The sequence below is a fragment of the Calidris pugnax genome, unplaced genomic scaffold, assembly GCF_001431845.1.
Source record: "Calidris pugnax isolate Ruff unplaced genomic scaffold, ASM143184v1 scaffold211, whole genome shotgun sequence".
NCBI lineage: Eukaryota > Metazoa > Chordata > Aves > Charadriiformes > Scolopacidae > Calidris > Calidris pugnax.
Genome location: NW_015091083.1, coordinates 177529 through 196329, shown reverse-complemented (window position 1 = coordinate 196329; position 18801 = coordinate 177529). Strand labels below are relative to the sequence as shown.

The 18801-nt window shown below is 39.0% G+C and overlaps 1 protein-coding gene across 4 annotated transcripts in view; it reads left to right on the top strand.

Moving 5' to 3' along the window:
* The first annotated feature begins 748 nt into the window (after window positions 1-748).
* The window catches only part of AP2A2 (adaptor-related protein complex 2, alpha 2 subunit), a 45967-nt gene continuing 27914 nt past the window's right edge, over window positions 749-18801 (top strand). For 3 of the 4 annotated variants that reach the window (XM_014957430.1, XM_014957429.1, XM_014957427.1), the window contains exons 1-2: window positions 10517-10560; window positions 14007-14075. In XM_014957430.1, the coding sequence (XP_014812916.1) occupies window positions 10536-10560; window positions 14007-14075 (94 nt within the window). In that variant the 5' untranslated portion in view covers window positions 10517-10535. Of the gene's footprint in view, window positions 797-10516; window positions 10561-14006; window positions 14076-18801 lie in introns of those variants that run through there. The other variant, XM_014957428.1, reaches the window with a different exon arrangement.

Sequence of the window (18801 nt, the reverse complement as noted above, 5' to 3'; positions counted from 1 at the left end):
GAGGGAGGGCGGCGGCAGCCTAAGGCTTTCGGCTGTGGGTTTGGGTTGGTTTGTGCGTTTTGGGTGGATTGGTTGGGGGTATTTCCCTCTCCCGACACCGTTGTGGAGGGGCACTGGCTGTTGCGGTCGCTGCCCCGGCGGAAGGCGGTGCCGGGAGGTCGGTTCCCGGCGTCGTCCGTGTTTATGAGGCGCTGAAGCGAAGCCGGCCTGTATTGGGGGTGCGGGTGGGCTTGTGGCGGGGCAGAGAGAGGCATCTCCGGTCTCCTTCCAAATCCTCAAACGGCTTTCAGTTTGAAACGTCACTGATGGAAAGCAGGCCTCTATAAGGCTGACTGCGAGCAGGGCCTTCTGTGGGTACGCCTAGGCTTGGCTAAAACTGGCTTTAAAATTCTGCTTTGACAGAAATCAGCTCTTAGGATCTGTGTAATTAAAAAAATGGGGTGCAGGGGGTGCGAGTAAGTGCCCCCCTGAGGGAAGAGGGGGGAGCGTGCCTGTGAGTGTGCAGTGTGCGAGGAGCACAAATCTGCTGCTGCTTGGGGGTGTGTGTGGGGAAGGTGTATGTCTGGGGGTACACCTCAGTGCTCAGCTTTCCCTTTTGACTGAGAATTGTATGTGATAGCAGTTTAATATTAATCTGAGTCAGAGATCTAAGTCTATGATGTGGCAGGAATTGCCTGGGGAAGGGCTAAGGTCACTGTGGTTGATGTGATGAAACAGCCCTATTTTGTCCACCTGTGTGTCTCTGTAGGTTACTTGAGGCTACTTTAAAGAAGGTTTCCTCTCTAACAGATGAAAGGTGATTTGAAGATTTTTTTAAATGCAAATCATGGTGATCTAACTAAGCTTGTATTGGGATAACCATGCTGGCTTGGAAAACTGTTCATGTTGATGACTTCTAATGCAAAAAGCTGGGGAGAAAATGACACCAATAAAATGAGACTGTTTAAATGCAGAGTTTTGGTAAACTTAAGTTCAGGTGATTTGGACTTCTGGAGGCCTTCTGTGTAAAATCCAAGATTGTTAATCTTCTGAACAGCAAAAGATATCTCAATGTTTTTTGTAAAACGTTTCTTCAGACTTCATGCTTATATGTGTAGAAGGCGACTTATAAAATGTGTTGTGTATCAGTTCAAGGTTATGTGAATGCTCTTGTGCTTTGTCTGGTTGGCCCAACTTTTTATTGAAAATTTTCCAGTGCCCTGGTATTCTATGCAAGCTGCATGTGTAACATAGTTTCACCTGGTGTTATAGCATTTGAGACTTGCTGTTGTATCTACCTGCTATTTTTTAATTATTGTTTTAAGTCATTAGAGGTATTATTTTATTTTTCAGTGTTGCTTTTGTCTTGCATTTGGTTAATGTGTTTGTCTGTTCCTGTTTTCAGTGGAATTCAGTAGGAGGGAATACAAGAGAAACATTCAAGCTCTTAGGTTCCTAACCTGTGTTTAGAGATGTGGAATAAGATGATTTAAGGTAGTAGGATAGAAGAAATTAACTACTGATTTCCCCACAAGCTTGCTAGTGTGTAGGCAGTGTGGGAACTCTGATGGAACAACCACCTCTCTGTCCAGATTGAACAACAAATCTCTCAAGGACTCAGTGTCTGCAAGAGTGACAAAGATGTAACTCGCTTGTGACACAAAATGTTATCACTTTCACTGTTTAAACAAATACTGATATTTCTCAAATGTTTTGTCTCTGTCCAGACAGCTATTAGGAGCTGTAATTATTTTTGTATATTTTTCATCTTCATAATGAAGAAAGTAACTACATCTTCCAATTAGCTTTGAAAGAGCTGATAGTTCCCCCTAATAGGTGATCTATGCAGTTTCCAAATAGCTGCCTAATGGCATTTGAGTCTTTTTTCCTTTAAGGGAGCTTCGAGTGTTGCCAGCTAACTGTGAGGTGGTGCACAGTGACTTAAGATTCCCAAAAATACTTGAGAGCACTCCCTAGAGACTGTGCTTTGCAGGCATGGGCATTGGCGTAAGTTCCATCTTTCCCTCTTCAGAGTAGACAGCTAGATATTTCCCAAGAGCAAAAAGAAACAGCTGTTTAGGCGAACAGAATCTTTTGACTTGTAAATCTAAGAAAATGTTCCTGTTCTGAGATGAGAGGGAAGCTAGACACCAAGTGAAGCTCTTAACCTCTATTGCTAGCCTTAAAGTTGGAATATGTATCTGACAGTTGCACTGATGTGCAAAATGTCTACTGGCATTCTGAATTTCAGTCTTAATTTTGGCTTTCTTCAACTATTTTATCCCTGTTATACTACTGTAAGGGCCTGATGCTTTTAGTTTGCCCTTCCACATTATGGGTAAAATTGAAACATGGCGGGTGTATTTTTTCTGAAAGATTTAGCACAGAAAACAGATCTGCATTATAGATGTTGCTGAAAAATGAAAGCGCAGTTGTATGTTAACTGTGCTCAGGTGAACGCATGGCATGTGATTTCAGAGTAATAAAATAACCTAAACTTCAGGGGGATACTTAGGTAAACTTAGACTGCCTACCTTTGGAAATGCTTAATATTCTTTTATCAAGACTTATTTCTTGGGAATTTGTACCTACAACATCTGCAGCATGAAATAATGCATCATTCTCTTAAGTTTATTGTATTACTGATTTGCTAGTGATGCTTGTCTTGCCCGTCTGGTTTTACCAGTCTGTTACAGGCTTCAAAAATTCTTACTTGATAGCAATTTTCAGTGCTTACAGCTCTAGTGGATTCTGACTGGAGAGCTTACAATGCCAGTCTGTCTCTAATAGTTAAAAGGTAGGTTGGTTGTCACTTGTGTGTCAGTTGGGCATATTTTTGGCACTTTGGTTATTTGTTAAATTTCTTGATCTGTGCATTAAATGCTTCTATGCCACATAGAACTTTAAACATAAGAATTACTTTCTGCATGATCTCTATACATGAGCAGTGACCTACATTACCTCATAAGCCAGTTAATAGATGGCCCTACCAAAAGGGATGTGATACTGGATCTGTTGCTTGCCAACAGAAGTGAGCTAATCTGTGACATCAAGACTGGAGGCAGCCTGGGCTGCAGTGATCATGCATTGGTGGAGTAGCAGTCCTGAGGGATGTGGGTCAGGCAAAGAGTAAACTCAGGCCATACATTTTAGGAAAGCAAACTCCTAGCTGTTTGAGGAGTTGGTCAATAGGACCCATGGGAAACTGCCCTAAGGGACAAGGGAGTGAAACAGAGCCAGAAGATTTTAAGAACACTTTATATATAGAGCACACAAGCTCTTGATCCCCAGGGGTAAGAAATTGGGAAAGGAAGGCAGGAGACCAGCATGGATGAGTTAAGAACTGCTGGTCAAACTAAAGGGCAAGAAGGAAATGCAGAATGAATGGAAGCAGGGACAGGTATCCTGGGAAAGAGTATAGGGACACTGCCTGGTTGTGTAGGGATGGGGTCAGGAAGGCCAGGTCAAAGCTGGAGCTGAACTTTGCAAGGGATGCAAAGAATAATAAGATGGGTTTCTACAGGTATGTCAGCCAGAAAAGGATGGTCAAAGAAAGTGTTAACCCCCCTGATGAGCAAGACTGGCAACCTGCTAACAACAGATGAGGAGATGTACTCAAACACTTTTTTGCCTCAATTTTCAAAAATTCAATAGTATAAGAAGAATTTTCAAAATCTAATAGTATAAGAAAGTGAATTATCCTGCAGTTCCTGGTAGCTCTCTGAAATTTTGTTTCAGTGCAGCTTCTTGTTGTAGGCTCTTTATTTTGCCTATAGAGGTCCTAGTGTAGATGCCTGAAAATAGAGTTAAGATTATGACAGTTCTAGATGCCTGACAGCTTGCCAGTAGACATATGGTCTTTACTAGAAACTTGCTCAGTTGTGTTGTTTTATAATATATAGGAAATAGTACAGCAAATAGCTTTTTAGTTTTCTCTTCTCTGGTGTTTATGAAAGATAAACTATAGATTGAAAGCTGAACTGAAGTACTTGGTTAAGATAGGTATGTCTAGCACTATAATTAGCACTGAGTTAATGTGGCCCACTGAGAAAACAGCAAGGTGTGGCTATGCTGCAAAATAGATTGCAGTGGTAGTGGAGCTGGAAAGCTCTGAATCCTGTGGTTTGGTGAAGTGCCATCCAGACTTAGGAGTTCAGGGCAGGAAGAGTCCTTGTCAACTGCTTGGATGAAGTGCCTCATGAACTAAAACCTGACAAGATCTACATGTGTTATAAGCATATGGACTCCTGCAAGAAATACTTATTCTTAAGTAACATGTTAAATTTTCTTTTGTGCATATACTGCAGAGCTGCTGAAGTGATTGGCTTATGCAAGATGGCGCTTTATAAACTCTCCAGCTGTCTTAGCTGCCGGATACATCATCAGGAGTCTGTTTTCTTTTTTTTTGTTGTTTTTGAGAATAGCTTTATTTTTATCTGGTGATGAAATACTTTAAGTCATTTGTCACTCAAGCTGTTGCAACAACAGCGTTATCTGCCATACACCCTGAAAACTAGGAAAGCTTCCTTTTCTCCTTTCTTTTGGAGGTTGTACTGTAGAAATAATTTGTATTACAATATGAAGTGTACTACTAGTAACGTGCTCCCCCACTGTATAATTGGGATTTCATCTACTCCTGGGTGGATGAAATGGTTTACACAGAGGAAAAAGCTGCTTTTTCTGCAGGCTTGGAGGACAAGTCAGGTTTTAATATCCCTCAGTGCTTTAGATATTTGCCTTACCTTTTCAGAGTCACCTTAAAAGTTGGACAGAGAGAGGAAGGGTTTCTTTAGGTTTTTTTCTCCAAATGTTTCTGTATATGTTCTGTTCTAAGATGCTGTTCCTTTCTTATCAGGCTATATTTTTTCCTTAAATAAAGCCCGAAAGATAAATTAAACAGAGGTCTGTCTCTTCTTAAAGAACTGAATGCATTAATTCTTTGTACTGGGAAGGGAGAGTGTCCAGCCTCTTGAAGTCTGACTTCAATAGCTTTACTTCACTGAATTGGGACCGGTGCATCAGGCTATGGATAAGCAAGTGGGGATTAAAAAAGGCTGGTTCATTAAATTCATCATATGATGATCATCCTTTTGACTGGATGGTAAATAATGGAGTGTATTACCTGTGTGGGTAGGAGGGGCATGTGTGTAAATTAAGTGACCCTGTGAGTGTATATAAACTTACTTGTTCCCAGTGAAAACAGCCACATAGTGAAACAAACTTCATATAGGGTGACTTGGGCACATACATCTTTTTTTAGTACCATATGTCAGTAATACAACTTTCAGTGTTTAGGCTAAGGCTACTGCATTCCTCCTCAGAGGTGTAGATTCTTATTTGCATTTGGTACAGTTTTAAAGAAGGATTTGACTTAGTTCTGTAGACAGTCAATGACTGTTCTTTATTTGTATTCTTAGATTACTTAACCTCTCTGAACAAATTTGAAGGCAAGGCATCTGGATTTGCTTTCCTATTTCTCTTGCAAGGCTATGACCACTTATCTAATATGGACAGTTTCTGGCCTGAAAAACCCCTAAGAAGAGCGTGCTGCTTAGAGCTATAATAAGCACTAAGTCTTGCATCGCTTGCTACTATTTGCAGGAGAGTGATTTAAGGAAAACACAATTAGTATGAGATTAATCTGAGGAGGATGTATTCTGACCATGACTTCTCTGTCTTGACTTTCTTCTGGTCACTTCATGGAAATCTGAGAGCTGGGGGGAGCTGATTTTTTTTTTTTTTTTTTTTTTTTTTTTTTGGAGGGTTGGGTGTTTGTTTGGTTTTTTACAGTTCTTGAATTTGTGCATGTTTGGTTAAGAAAAGAGGAGAGTAGGCAAAGATAATAAATAAGACAGGTAGTAAAGAGCTACAATCCTTCATGTGACATCCAACGTCTTCATTAGAGACACTGGAAAATACAACATCTGCTGAATTTTAAATCCTGTGGATAAAAGCTGCCCATCAGGACTTTTAAGAGGAAGTTAACAACTATGGCAGAGATTAATGTATATCTGCATCAATCAATGAGCTCGTGTAGGATTATTTTTTTTAAGGCCTCTGAAATGGTAGAGTGATAATTAAACTAGGAAACTTTGGATAAGCTTCAAACTTTTCTTCTATTACTTGAATGTGATCTGAGGTAGAAAGGAGTCTGCAGGGACTTGTACTAAAACAGTGCAAATACTGCCTTACCCTCTTGAAGGGAGTGTAACTGTACAGTGTGAAAATACTGTTCTAGGAAATGGCTACTTAAATGCTGCTCAGTCAAGGAAGAAGGAAGAGCTGCTTTATGTAGTAGCCTAACCTTGCACTTCAGGTTTTGCATATCTTCATAGCTTAAAGCTTCTCTTTAGATAGTATCGTTTTGTCAACTAACTGCCAAAATAGATGTTCTGTATGTCATAAAGTCATTGGTATATGAGCTTCCAGTAAGCTTTCAGTGTATTGGGGGAAAGATCTGGTCTTAAGCTAGATTCTATTACCTAGTTACTCCTCAAACTCTTTCACAGTTTGAGCTGTAGTGTTTTTCTTAACTTTTGGTGCCAAGTTAGAAGAAAAAAAAAAAATCCATTGTAGGCACCTAAAATTATTAAACTTGTATTAAATTGCTGCAATTTAATACATCTGAATTGTGATAGGATTTGGAAGTCACTGGGTAGTCCTTTGCATGTATTTCCCTTCCCTTATGAGGACATGGAGTTAATGGATTACTGGATTACAGTAAAGCCTGTGACTCCCTGCTGTTTCATGTGAAGTGTTGTTACAGGGGCAAATCTCTAGCAGCATACTGGAGGAAGAAGTCAGTCCTGCGCATAGCAGTTCACTTACTGTGCAGACTATTGGAAAATGTATGCTACAGAGTTCTTAAGTGTGATCAGTAGGGCACTGATCTCTTTATCTATAGTAGGATATCCAATCACAACAGGATGTTCCAAGGCACAACCTTCAACATGACAGACAGGCACTTTTTTCCTCTGATCAAACATATCGTGTGGAAGAACAGCACGCACTTGTGTTTTCATTCATGACAGGATGTTAATATGTCATTAAGCAAAATGCTTCTTGTTTTGCAGCCTTGAACTGGCTAATTTCTGAATAAAACTGAAGCCATACTAACATCTTGTGAAGCTACAGTATTTTATAGTAGGCTCTCTGGATTAATTGCACAGTGAGTTTGTAAGCAATAGCATCAATATCCTTCTTCAGACATAATCAGGTGGACCTGGAACTTGCACCTCTATTGTAGTACTCTAGACAGTTTTGCCAAATGAGGGAATTTATGCAAACTCACATAATAGGAGGGCAGGCATACAGAAACTGGACCACTCTGATAGATTGCTGTGTAACCTGCCTCCCTTCTGGCCCTCTTCCCTGCTGTGCTAACTAAGAAGCTGTCTGAGAGATTAGGGAGAGGTGGAGGATGGATTTGGTGTTTTACTTCATAAAGCTAATGATCTGCATAGCAAATGACTAATCTATACTCCAGGGCTGTAACATGAGTATCTGTTCTGCTGGCAGGTTAACGTAGTGGTTTAATTTACTGATATGGGACACAAGTGCTATAAAAGCTGTTTCAAAAAAGCAGGAATGGATGCACTGATTATTTTTACATGCATATTTTCCTATAAGTATTTGCATTATTTTTACTGTAGAGCTGCTAGTTTGTTTTGATCTGGGCCCTCTCTTTCATCTGTCCCCTGGCAGCAGGGTTTAAGAATTCAGTGTAGTCTAGTGTCGTGCTTGTAAGCTGTTTTAGCAATAGGAAAGGCAAGTGGGTAATTTGACTGTTTTATGCCAACTAAAGTGTGTTTGTGTGGGGAATGTGGTGAACTTGTTCTCTACCTGGTTATGTATTCTGCTGGCATTATCACTTGTAGTAAAGCTGATATAAATTACCCTTGAATATCAAATAAACTGATTTTGCTTTCAGCTCTTTGGGTCCCTAACTCACCTGTAGCAGTACAAGGTAGTAGCAGGAACATGTATGCCTGGAGGAGAGCAGTGCTAAGAAACAATCTAGAATTGTTGTCTTCAAAGAAGTATAGTCTTGAATCAAACTAATTATGAAACTGTATCAACATGTTTTGCTGAAGGGAAGTTAGTAGCAGTTTGACTGTGGTGTCTCTCTAACTTGGCAATCAGTTTAGATGCTCCTTATGTAGGAGCATCCTTCTTCCCAAGTAGATGTTCTGGACACTACAGAGTTCAGAGGAGAAGCTGCTGCTCTTAGCTTTGGCAGTGTTTGAATTACTGCTCTTCTAAACAGAAAGCTATAGTTGTCCTGTTATCAAGGCCTGTTTGATGATTGAATGTGAACAGAGGCATGTTCTATTAGACAAATGGTATGGCAACAGATAGTAACTGACACTACTACTTGCCTTCAAGAAGCATGAGAAAATACCGACAAGCTTTTTGTTATGCTAATAGAGCCTCCTACCTACAAGCTTTATAGTTCTTTACACTAATGGCCAATCCATAATCATACAATTGTCAGATAGCCAGAGGGCAAGTAAGGGTAAGAGGTAACACGATGTTAACTGTTCTGACCCGTGCGTAAATTTGAAATAAATGAATTGTTGTATGGGCTTAATTATGCTGCTGCTGGCTATGAGCAGATTGGAGCCACATGAGTATTGGGAACATCTAAAGTTTTGTGGAGCAATTATATATTTTTTTTTTGCTTTAAATGTTGTCAATATACCTGTCTCAAGAACTTGCCTGCTGAATTCTACTCTGCTCAATATTTTTGTAGAGACCTTTGTAGAGTAAATTCTTCTCTGTTCCTTTGGAAAATAAATATGTAGGCTTGGCTGGAAGTATAGTGGACTCAGAATGGTTTGTATGAAAGCTAAGAAATTGTAGGAGTTCTAGTTAATCAGCACAGATGCTCTTTTTGCCTCAAACTTGGCTTAGGTAGTATCTACAGTTAGTACAGGAGGTAATCCTGATGGAGCAGGTCCACTGTTTAAGTGAGCCACAAGCAACCCACTAATTCCAACCTTGAAGCACGTTTAGTCCTGCAGCCCTGCTGCCACACTAGTACTGAGGTGTGTCAAATGTTCTCTTCAAATGAACAGAAAAATCCCTTTCCTGTAACTTGTTTTCTCATTCTTCTGTGGGTTGTAATGGAAAACTCCAAACTGAGATATGGAGGTGGTGTTGATGCAGTACTGAAGCTCTGACTATAGGCTGGATTACTAGATTGAAGAATAGTAGTTGGCCCTCTGAAGAGCTGGACGACTTTTGATGTTCACTAGTCTCTCTTTGTTAAACAAGGCAATTAAAGATAACAGTGCACTGCAGACTAAATTTACCTTGCCTAATGAAGGCAGTAGGCAGCACAAGCAGAGTCTAAAACCTGTCAAATTGCCAAATATGACATAATTGCTCCTAAGTCCCTCAGAGGATGTTGTGACTAGGCATCTGTTTGCTCAGGTGGCCTGAACTGATGTGGAATATAATCTTGTTGAGCTCTGGCTTAAATACTGTACTACCCATCAGTTTCTATAGATGACATGACCTTTATTAACCCTCTCCAAGTTGAATAGCTTGCATACAGCATGGTTTGTTGGAATACACCTCTGATAATTTCTTGAAACCGGAAGCTGTGTAACAGCTTGAAAGTGAGGCAGTGCAATTGCCTTTGCAAGCTTTGAAATGTAAGCCTCTAGTTCTGTAGCATAGCAGCACAGCACTCCTTCAACTCTCATCAATAGTGGTCTTATCTTCCTTTTTAACCATCCTTAAGGTTACTTATGTGTCTCTAGTGATGGTAAAAATCACATATACTTGTAGATGTTCATCAGTGAGTGTTACCATGGCCGAGTAATATGATGAAACTGTTCAGTTAATTCAGTTAATCAAACACATTTTAAAAGCTGTTGCTGTTCCCCCACCCCACCCCCTGCCTAGTGGGACAGAAGATCTAGTTAAAAAAAAGTCCTTGTTTTTTTGATAATTTTGTTATCTTTTTTTACCCTGTACATGGAACAAACTGAAGCTACCTGCCACTGCGAGTTTTGGCTTTGTTTACATTAGAGGATGACAAAGCAAATTCAGTTTGAATAAGGTTACCCTGCAATATGACTGCTGGAGTTCAGGAAAACTTGGTTTTGGATACTTCAGCTTGGTTTTCAATCATGAGTTATTCTAAGCTTTGTTATATGACTATCCTCAGTGGTTTTTAACACCCAATGTGCTAGTGCTGCTCTCTAAAACTGCTATTTTGGGCATGTATAGACTGTAATCAGTAATAAGGAGACAACTCAAGACTTAATCATTCAACTTAATTTCCAATGTATGGAGTTACTTCTGTCACCAGCTACTTGCTATGCATTTATTTTTGGTCAAGGTCTAGATGAGTTTGTGTACTGCATTCAAAATATAATAGCCTGAAGGAATTATTCAAAACAGGCTTTTGTTTGTATGCTATGCAAGTTTTTAAATATAAGAGAATAAATTTCTAAATGTGAATTTTCTGTCTAATATGACAGTTCTGTCAACTCATTTCTACAGCTGTGTGCACAGAGGATGGGATTTTGATTTTGGCGTTGCTGATGTTGCAGTCCATTTCTACCAAAGGTGCTGACTTCACAAATTCCTGAAGTATTTTAGTCAGACTTCCCTTAATGCTTTGTTGCTTGCCTAGGACACAAAGAACCCAGTTTCTGCCAGGAACTGATAATCTGCGAGCATAACGCATAGATAGTGCTGCTTGCAGCGTTTGCCTAGGAGTTTTGGTGATTTTTAAAATTAAAGCCTTGATTTCATTTTGAGCTAAGGAAAACTGGCTGAGATATACTTATTCCTGCTCCCCATTCCTCCATTTTTAACATCAGTGATTATTGGCAGGCTTGTTGAGGTTAGAAGAAACAATTGCTAATTATGCAAAGTAAATATTGCAGTGTACTTTACTTACAAACAGAACTTGAAGATACAGAGCAAGGACCTAGCTTTCAAACTTAGGTAACTAAATAACCTGTTCAGGTTAGCAGTATCCCAGACTGACGCTGATGTTTTCTGCCCCATTAATTTAAATGAAGTATAAAATCTCCAGACTCAGTGGTAATATTTTAACGAGATGTACTCTTCAGTTGGGAAAGGCAAATAAATTAATAGTTCTAGAAATTAACATTTTCATCTAGAGCCAAGGAATTGCTGAAAATAAGTATTTTCAAGTATTAACACAAAGCTTAGCAAATTTGGAGTGTTGTTTATTTAAATAAAAACTTGCACCTTCCTGGGATATGTTACTCTTGCTTCAATCTAGTAGTGAATTCCTAGCCCTGGCAGGTATCTTAGACAAGAACACTTGAGCATCTCTGCTATGTGCGCAGGACAAATAATCTAATCCAATTAAGACAAATTTAAAATCTGTAGAAGATAACACTTAATGCATTCCTGACCAGCCTGCTCTAGGTGAACCTGCTTTGGCAGGGGGTGCACTAGATGATCTGAAGATCCCTTCCAACTTCTACAGTTCTGTGATTCTACATTGCATAGTGTAAATGCTTTAAAACCAGCTTACTTTAGGTTGGCAAGTTAAATTGGAAGAAAACCCATAATGTGTTGTGTGAAATCCACAGACAGTGGAAGCAGGGACAGGTATCCTGGGAAGAGTATTGGGATGCTGCTTGGTTATGTAGGGATGGAGTCAGAAAGGCCAGGTCACAGCTGGAGTTGAACTTGGTAAGGGATGCAAAGAATAGTAAGAAGGGCTTCTACAGGTATGTCAGCCAGAAAAGGATGGTCAAAGAAGGCGTTAACCCCCCCGATGAGCAAGACTGGCAACCTGCTAACAACAGGATGTCCCTGCTTATTGCAGAGGGGTTGTATGAGATGACCTTTAAAGTTCCCTTCCAGCCCAAACTGTACTATGATTATATACTAGTGAAAACTGGTTAAACTTTGCAATTCTAGCATATGCATGTTCTACTGAGGGGAAGTGTACTGTGATTTCTAGCCTTGCCATTCTAAAGTTAATTGATGGACGCTGGAGTTTCTAGGTCAGATTAAAACTGTGGACATCTCTCCTGCTTTTTCTGCAAACTGAGATGCATACACATAGCAACCCGTTTCAGAACAGGTACTGTGAATTCTTGAGCTCTTAAAATGTCTGTCTTAAAAGCAGTAAGTGGACAAGTAGGTACAAGTAGTTTTTCAGGGTTGGGTATGCGGGAAGTTGTGGGTTTTTTTTTTCCATACAGCGTGCCTGCCAAGGCACCCTGCATTTCAGTAGTTTGAGCAGTGCCCCTTTTTAAAACAGTGTTGTAGAATGGAAATTTTCCATTTTCAGCAAATCTGTAGCTATTTTGTTAAAATGACAAACTGAAGTAGTTGCTTTTATTTTGGGCCTAACTTGTTTCCATTTGTATGCTGTGCTAGTCTTGCTGTCGTATTCTTGTGGCCGTTATTATAGGCATATTAATAGAAGACAGTTCTCTGCATCTTATGCAAGAGTTGCTTTTGGAAGTGCATAACTTCCGTTTCTGTATTTGAGTCTAAATCAAGAAAAGACAAAGTGAATTAATTTGTATTTGGCATGGGATTCCCTTATACTTCAAATACTTTGCTATTAACCTATCCTAAGGCACTTTTTTTTTTTTTTGGAGTTACTTCATCATCTTTCATCTGGCCTGCTGTCAGATCATCTTTGGAATGGTAAAAGGATGATTAGCAGTCACTGTATGACTCAGGAGGTTTAAACATGCAGATGTAGTAGGATGTTTAAATGCTGCATTTCTTCTGTCGAAGAAAAAGGTGCGATTGGAGTTGCTTTGGAATGCTGGTCCTAATCTGCTCTTCAGGCCTTGCCCTGCATTAGCTGTAATCAGAGTGGTGTGAAAGCAGGGCATCTGATCCCCAATTACTCACGAGGTTTGAACATTTTGAAACAGGGCCAGGGAACTTTATTCATAATATTCTGGCCAGATATGTGTTGAAGAGTAAATGAATGTGTCTTTTTTTCTGCTGCTAGTTAATAGAAACTGCTTGAAAGTTTGAGTAGGTACAGGTTGGAATGTCCAACACAACTAGATAACCAGTTCTACGTTGCTGAAGTGGACTTTGCTTCCCTCAGAATTCAAGCAGCTGAGTTGGGTATTTTACCCTACCATACTCACTCAAGTAGGAGATAATGGACCCAGATCGCTATAGAATCCCAATCACCAAAACCTAAAATGCTAAAGAGCAATAAGCTGCTTTGGTTTGGACAATGCAAGTATTGCTTGAATAAGCTTGCATTATCAGAAATTAAACTGCACCTTATTTCTACGAATACCTAACTTGAATTGACACTGGATATCCTAATACCTATTCATAGGATCAAAAGTTGATATGAAATATAAACTGTGCTGAGACACCTGAAGGGGTAAAGTCACCTAATAAAAATGTCAATTTTAAATATTTGTTTTTTTCAAGTGACTTTCATGGGGCATATTGAAAGTCTAAACTTACGCATGTATCCTGTCTGAGGTCTTTGGACTACTCATAAGTTTACTGCTTTTCCTTTTAGTGTTGGTTAAGAATGTTTTTAAAGCTGTTGAACTGAATGACCATTCAGTAGAGAAACAGTAAATTGGCTTGCCCTTAAGATGGAGAATAACACAAGCTGTTTATAAGATTGTGCTTGGGAGACTCTTTCCTTCAGAGCAGTGTTAATCTTGTAATCAAATTGGAAGTAAAATTCATTTTTTTCTCTTGCCAGTTTAAGGAGTATAAAAACTGAAGCGTCTGTGAAAGTCAGTAATAAAGGCATCTTAGATTAGACAGCATCAGTCACATAAAATTAAAGTCTGCAAAGCTTCTTGAAATAGGGAGGTCCTTTTAGCTTCTCAAATTCCCCTATAAAACAATGCTTAAGTTACCTCTGTGATGTTTGCCTTTGTTTGGTCCTACTACTGGAAAGGGAGAACAGTAATTTCTTCTGATGTTTGTATGTTCACACAGCATGGTTTGTGGAAACCAGTTTAGGGTGTCAGAGGGCTGTCCAAAGCACCGTGTCCTGATGTCTGTTCTTTTGATTTCAGGCAAAAGTAAAGAAGCGGAGATAAAAAGGATAAATAAAGAACTAGCAAACATTCGATCAAAATTTAAAGGTAAGTAACTTAATCATATTAAACTATACATATTTCTTCATACAACATTTTTCTATGGGTCTTTTTGTTTTTGCATGTTTAGATATTTTTACCAACTGCTGATGCAAGCAAAATGCTAGAGCAGGCTGTTAGAATATCTATTGAAAAATGTTCTCTTAACTAAAGAACTTCTTGACAGTCCTATGACTCTTGGCCATAACAGAGGAAAATTCCCTGCTATATCAAAGAATTGCACTACTGTTCACAAGCTTTTTTAATATTTTGCCTCCTAACCATGTGACTGCTCAGCCTGTTTTCTTCCAGAAGGCCATGAACCATTGTGAAGGAACATGTACGTATATTACATTACAAATAATTACATACTGTAATGATTTCCAGTAAAACAGAATAAATTTAAACTTCTCCTTCCCTACCCGTGCGCACTCCCCTCTGCCTCCTTCCGCAATCCCTTTAGGGAAGTAATGGTTAGGCTGTCTTCTAGTAGAATTAAGATCAAAATGTGTAGTTGATGAAGCCATGTATCTTGACCACTCCCATAAGCAATGGCAATGCAATTTATTCATATGAAACAAAGGATATGCAGTGACTAATTCCATCCTCGTGAGTTTCAAGAGGCAGCAATTCAATTTAAACAACACATGTTAAAACTCATGCTGTAACTGTATTGAAGTTGTGTATGTGGCTTCAAATTTTAAAGTTTCTGAGGGGTAGTTGAGATGCTCTTGAATGGAGTTTTACCAGTTGTGGCTGTGGTAAACATTGTGTGTAAATAGATAGAAGGCTGTGTGTGCAGCTAGATAAGGTGTTGCAGTGTGGAGGTCATACATGTGTCTTCAGAACTTGCTCTTTACCAGTTTGCCTTAATTATCTGCCCTGACTTAAACTAGTGTATCTATTTTGAATAGTCAATGGATTAGCAAAGCCAGAAATAACTTTCCTGAGCTTCATAGTGATCTGTTGCTACTCTTTAAGTGGTATGTCTCTTGAAGGCATATGAAGACCTGCAAAAACTTCAGTGTTAACAACAGCTTGGAAGAAAAAGTTGACCATAGTGCATGACACTCAAGAAAAGTTAAGAAACTCTTCTAAATTAGAAGCCATCGTGTGCTTCTGTGCTAGTGTTTTTCTCTTAGAAATTTCAGCATACTTTATCAAGTTTGGTAACTTCAGTTGTAGGGTAACTAAGGAAATTTTAATGGCTGTTTTTTCTGGGGTAAATAGAAAAGGGAACTTTCATTTAGTCATTACCCTATGATGTCACATTGGTTTTTTTGCAATTCGTTTTCATTGCAGAGCTTCTATCTGAAAAGCTGTTGTTAGTCTGATTTTTTTTTTTTTCTCTAAATAGCAGGCTTTACATAATCTGTTCTACAGACTATGCTCCATCACCCAATCCAAGTCAAAAACTTGTGTCCATTTTCCAGACACTGACGACTAGATATTGCCTCTATGTGCTAAGTATGAGTGCACACTGAGCAATTAGCACCTAGTTCAAGGGGCTACTGGAAACCTGCATATAAGAGTAACAGCCAGTTTTCGTGAGTTCTGGCTGTATGATTACAGTGGATCATCTTATTGTCTAGTAAACTTAAGCACTAAATTGTAACTTTTAAATAAAGCAGTTTAATCTCCGAGCAAGATCAGTACTAGACACGTTAAGCGTATCTTTGAGGTAAAGAGACTGAATTTAATCAAAAAGTATTTAAGAAGTTTCTGCACACTGAAGAAGTTAGTTGAAGTTTCATGTTACTTTATCTTTCAACTAATTGTACTAAGTTTATTAACCTGGAAGATACTGCCACAAAGACTGCTTGTTTTCTCTTGGTCTGTGTCTTGCTGTCAGAAGGCAGCATTGTTGGTTATTGGCTGTTGCCGAAATTCATTTAGGCACCTAAGTAAGTTCTTTACTTTGTTGTTAAAACAGGACAGGTTGTTCTAGAAAGCCAGGCCTGTATGGATATTGATAGTTACTCCACCTATGCCCTTCTATCATCAAGAAGGACTGGAGTTAATGCATAGCTGGAAACCTTGCTGCAGTCACTAACATGGAAATCTAGTTCTTCAGCAGATTAACTTCAGGCTGCACCACTAGTTAGTATCTCACTTGCTGCTTACTAGTCCAATTCCTTACATTTGCACCTGATGGTGAATAGCTTTAATCTACAAACTGAAATGGGGAAGCTAGATTCAAAACTCTATTCCATATGAAAGCTAAGCATCTAGAAAAAATGGTGGCTTACATGTTTTGAGTAACACAAGTTATACTCCAATTGAGTCCATCTGCACCCACTAACCCGCATACTTCTTGTAAACTTGTGAGTGTGGAAGAAGTCAATCGGAATTGTTTGGGTGCCACAGCAATCAATGCAGCCTTAAAAATTAATGCTATTAATAATTATGTCTTCTGAGTGCACTTACTGATAAAATGTGGTCAATTCTATGTGAGGATCACGGAATGAACGCTGACACGCAATTCAGTATTTTGTAGATGTCAGTCATCCTAAGTCTTGTCCTGTGAAGAGTCAAAGTAACATGTATTCAGAAGGTTGCTAATACCACCTCTACTGAAAGGGTGCCTAAAGCAATAGAGCTAGTCTTCATGGTTCTTCTCTGTGAATGTCTTTATAAAAGCCACTGCATTACTAACTATAATAAAACTTGGCAATAATGAAACTTCAAGTGAATGGAATTCTGTCAGAATAGCAGTCTCTGGTTAACATAAGGAGTTTGAGAGCTGTGCTGTATCTCTGAGTAATCATAGGTTAAAGAGCTGCTGATGGCACAGTTTATAACAAATCTGTTTGTCTGTTCCTTGGTTTTGCAAGGTATTTTGTGGCTTAAGTACAAAAATAGTTAAAGCTACATGCACAGTAAATTTTTCTCTGGTTAATCGTGATACATGGGAGAACCTTTGTCTGTATAGAACGATGAATCAGGCAATGATCAGAGAATACAGGGGCTTTCAGCAAAGTGGTGCAATAACTTTAGCCTGCATAGCTTGTGTAGCATCCTTTAAGCACAGTTGAAATAGTTTTGAATAAATATCAGTGTCTGCATATTCGGTAGCTTGAGTGACAGATGACTAAACCTTCCTATAACCTTCGTTATGGCTACTTTATTACCAAATTTGTATAGATTTCTAGTGAAAAATCTTACTTAACTGTAAACAACTTGATATAGCCTGAATGGAAGCTAGACATAAATGTCACAATTTGAAAGAAGCTGAGTTTGGAGAACTTGTTGTGTAACTGCTTGAGGTCTTGAGAGTGTAAGGAGTTGATAGCTCTATCTTTCTGCTGCAGAAGTTCAACATGGACTTTGTGCTGCATGGTTCTTCCTTGCAGAAGGACTGTATAAAAGCAAACAGACCTCCATAATGCATTTTCTTCATGGTTCAAGTGGAGATCATCCAGTTTAACCCAGTTTCTTTGTATGTAGCTCTGATTTATGTCTTAATCCAAACTATTTAAAAACATTTTTAAATATGTGACCGTGAACTGAAGATGGAGTCCCTTGCTAAACAACTATGGGGAATACTGGGGCTTTGGGTTAATTACCTGTCTGAAGATGCAGCTGTTGGACTGGCTGCATTGCTATAACCAGGGAAAGGTCTGACTGTAAGAAGCAAGGCTGACAATAGTGCCTGTTGATAAAGATACGGTCTTGCTTGAGACTAGCATAAGAGATTGGTATATTGCAAGTAGTCTTTCTTTCCTCTGGACCTTGATACTCTTTGGCATACTTTGTTGCAGTATCCAGAAGCCCACCTCCTGTAACTGGCAAGATACATTCTTAAACTGTGACAGAGGCTAAGTATTCTTACTTTTGTTCTATCCATCAAGAAGCTGGCAAGCCTGTTACCTGCCTTATGTTGGGCAACCTGCCATTTAAAATACCCTTGTACTTAACAGACTGGGATGAGGCTGTGCATCTCTGGAAAAAGCCATATTTTTCTTGAACTGATGGAACGTATGCCATTGGCACTGGGTTCTGATCCAGCTTCTGCGTCCTAAGCTCAGAAGGAACATAGTATCTCTGTACTTAAGGTGACTTTGTCTCTTGTTTCAGCTTGAGGAAGTTCCATAGCTGAGGTCTATCTGTCCTTGATGATTGCTTTAAATGCTTCTGCATTAACTGAGATAAGATGTATGTAATAGAGAGAAACTACACTAGTGTAATAAAGCAGAAATTGTAGGAGTTAAGTATGAAGTAGATATACTATTCTTTCTGTTTCACATGTTCAGACTATAAGCTGATTTTGCTCTCATGCTCAAGTCAAACTGGAAGTCTGGCTGTCAGGGTAGTAATTGCTTTGTAAATGAGTGGAAAAAACACTTGGTTTATTAATTTGTTGTATCATTTTGATCTCTCAGCAGAATTTCTGTACTAATGTAACTACTCACAAATCTGTAAGCTGTTTCTGCAGTCAAAAGAACTTCATCTGCTTGATTCAGGCTTGTTCTTTTCTCCAGATCTGGCAGTAGCTAATATTTTAGTTTTGTTCTGACTGCTTAATAGGGTTTGTGTTACAAGAGTGGCTGCTGGATTTCAGATGTACTAGTGTATTTTAGTTTTGTCTTGTGTCCCAATGTCAGTTGATAATCTGCTTTTTTTTTTTTTTTTTTTTTTTCTCGGTCAATTGTTTTCTAAAAGACCTCACAGAAGATTTTTTCGAAAGTAGAAAATGTCATTGTCAACTACCTTTACAACTTAAGTCCATTTTTAG